The 1,280-nt window shown below is 60.2% G+C and overlaps 1 protein-coding gene across 1 annotated transcript in view; it reads right to left on the reverse strand.

The window, feature by feature from the left end:
• Positions 1 to 352: 352 nt before the first annotated feature.
• Positions 353 to 1,280, reverse strand: part of LOC102856192 (mediator of RNA polymerase II transcription subunit 26-like) — a 1,896-nt gene continuing 968 nt past the window's right edge. The window contains exon 2 of the mRNA XM_006903512.1: positions 353 to 1,278. Coding sequence (XP_006903574.1) covers positions 353 to 1,278 — 926 coding nt within the window. The remainder of the gene's footprint in view (positions 1,279 to 1,280) is intronic.

Raw genomic sequence — 1,280 nt, forward strand, 5'->3', positions numbered from 1 at the left:
CTCCTGCCAACCTTTGCAGACACCTCAGGGCCAAATGACAACACAAACAAATGCACATAAATAAGATGCGTGCTCTTGGTTCTGTTAAAGGTAACATCTTCCACAAGTGTTCTGTGCCTGCCTGCAGCTGGGGTTCCGGGCGGGACCCGCACTCCAACTAGGTGGTTGTTGGAGTGCTCCGAACTCGCTTTGCTGTCCTTCCCGAAGTCCTTCCTATGCAAGTTTGTTAGTAAACTGGTAGCAGCATTTCACAAAAGAAAGAGAATCATGAGGGCAGAGCACAGGGGCACCCATTCCACCACCCCAGGTGCCTTCCCTGGGCCTCCACACCTACCCTCCGCCCAGTAGGCGGTCATTCCAAGCAGACGTAAGGCAGAATGTTCAGGATCCCACCATCGCCATGCGGGTCGAGTGGTATGCACTGCGTCCAATCATACCAGGTACCCTGTGTATCGTAACACCCGTTCACGCCTGGCCACTTGTGGGCCTCTATTCGCTTCAGGTCATCTTCCGTGACCTCCCGCGTGCACCCAGGCAGGTCCGCAGGTGGGCTGTGTGGCATCAGTACACGTGTCTCACGGGTGCTGTGCTGCCTGGTGCTCTCCTCCTGCCGAAGGTGGTGGGCGCCTGGCGTCTGTGCGCCCGAAGACGACAGCAGGCTGCTCTGCCGGCTCGGGTAGGGCTGGATCATCTCGTTGTGTGATAGCTCCTTCCCGCTGGTCTGCTCGAAGGGGCTCTGCAGGCTACCCTTGGGCTCCTGCGCATTCAGCCCGGTCCGGGGTGGCTCAGGGCGCACAGGGCTCTCAGCCCGCACACGCTCCTTCTGGGTCAGGGGTTTGATCTGTCTTGTCATAGGGTCAAAGGTGAGCTTGCGCTCTTTTAACTTCACAGGCTTATTGCCTGCCTCAGCCCCCTGGCCATCCAAGTTCACTGTGTAGTCACGCGGCCGGTACTGCTTCTTCTTCCTGCTCTCTGAGCCACCCGAAAAGGCAGCATCACTGTCCGCCCTGGAGGAGGCCAGTGAGAGGCCTGCTCGTGGCAGCAGGAGCGGTGGCTCCGCCGGTGGCAGCCCTGCCTTACAGCCAGGCCCTGCCAGCCTCTGGTGACCCTCAGGCTGGTCAGGCCAGCGCCCTGGTCTCTCCGAGTTAGGTAGAAGTTCTAGCCTCCGTACAGGGGGTGTAAGGGGCTGGGCCAGAGGGAGTGGCGAGGGTGCCTGTGTAGCCTCCGACGATGGAGGCCTTGGGGAGGGGCTGGGCACTGAGCCCTTGGGCACATATGGG

This window comes from Elephantulus edwardii, unplaced genomic scaffold, assembly GCF_000299155.1.
Source record: "Elephantulus edwardii isolate Elephantulus edwardi_28Jun2011 unplaced genomic scaffold, EleEdw1.0 scaffold03088, whole genome shotgun sequence".
NCBI classification, from domain to species: Eukaryota; Metazoa; Chordata; class Mammalia; order Macroscelidea; family Macroscelididae; genus Elephantulus; species Elephantulus edwardii.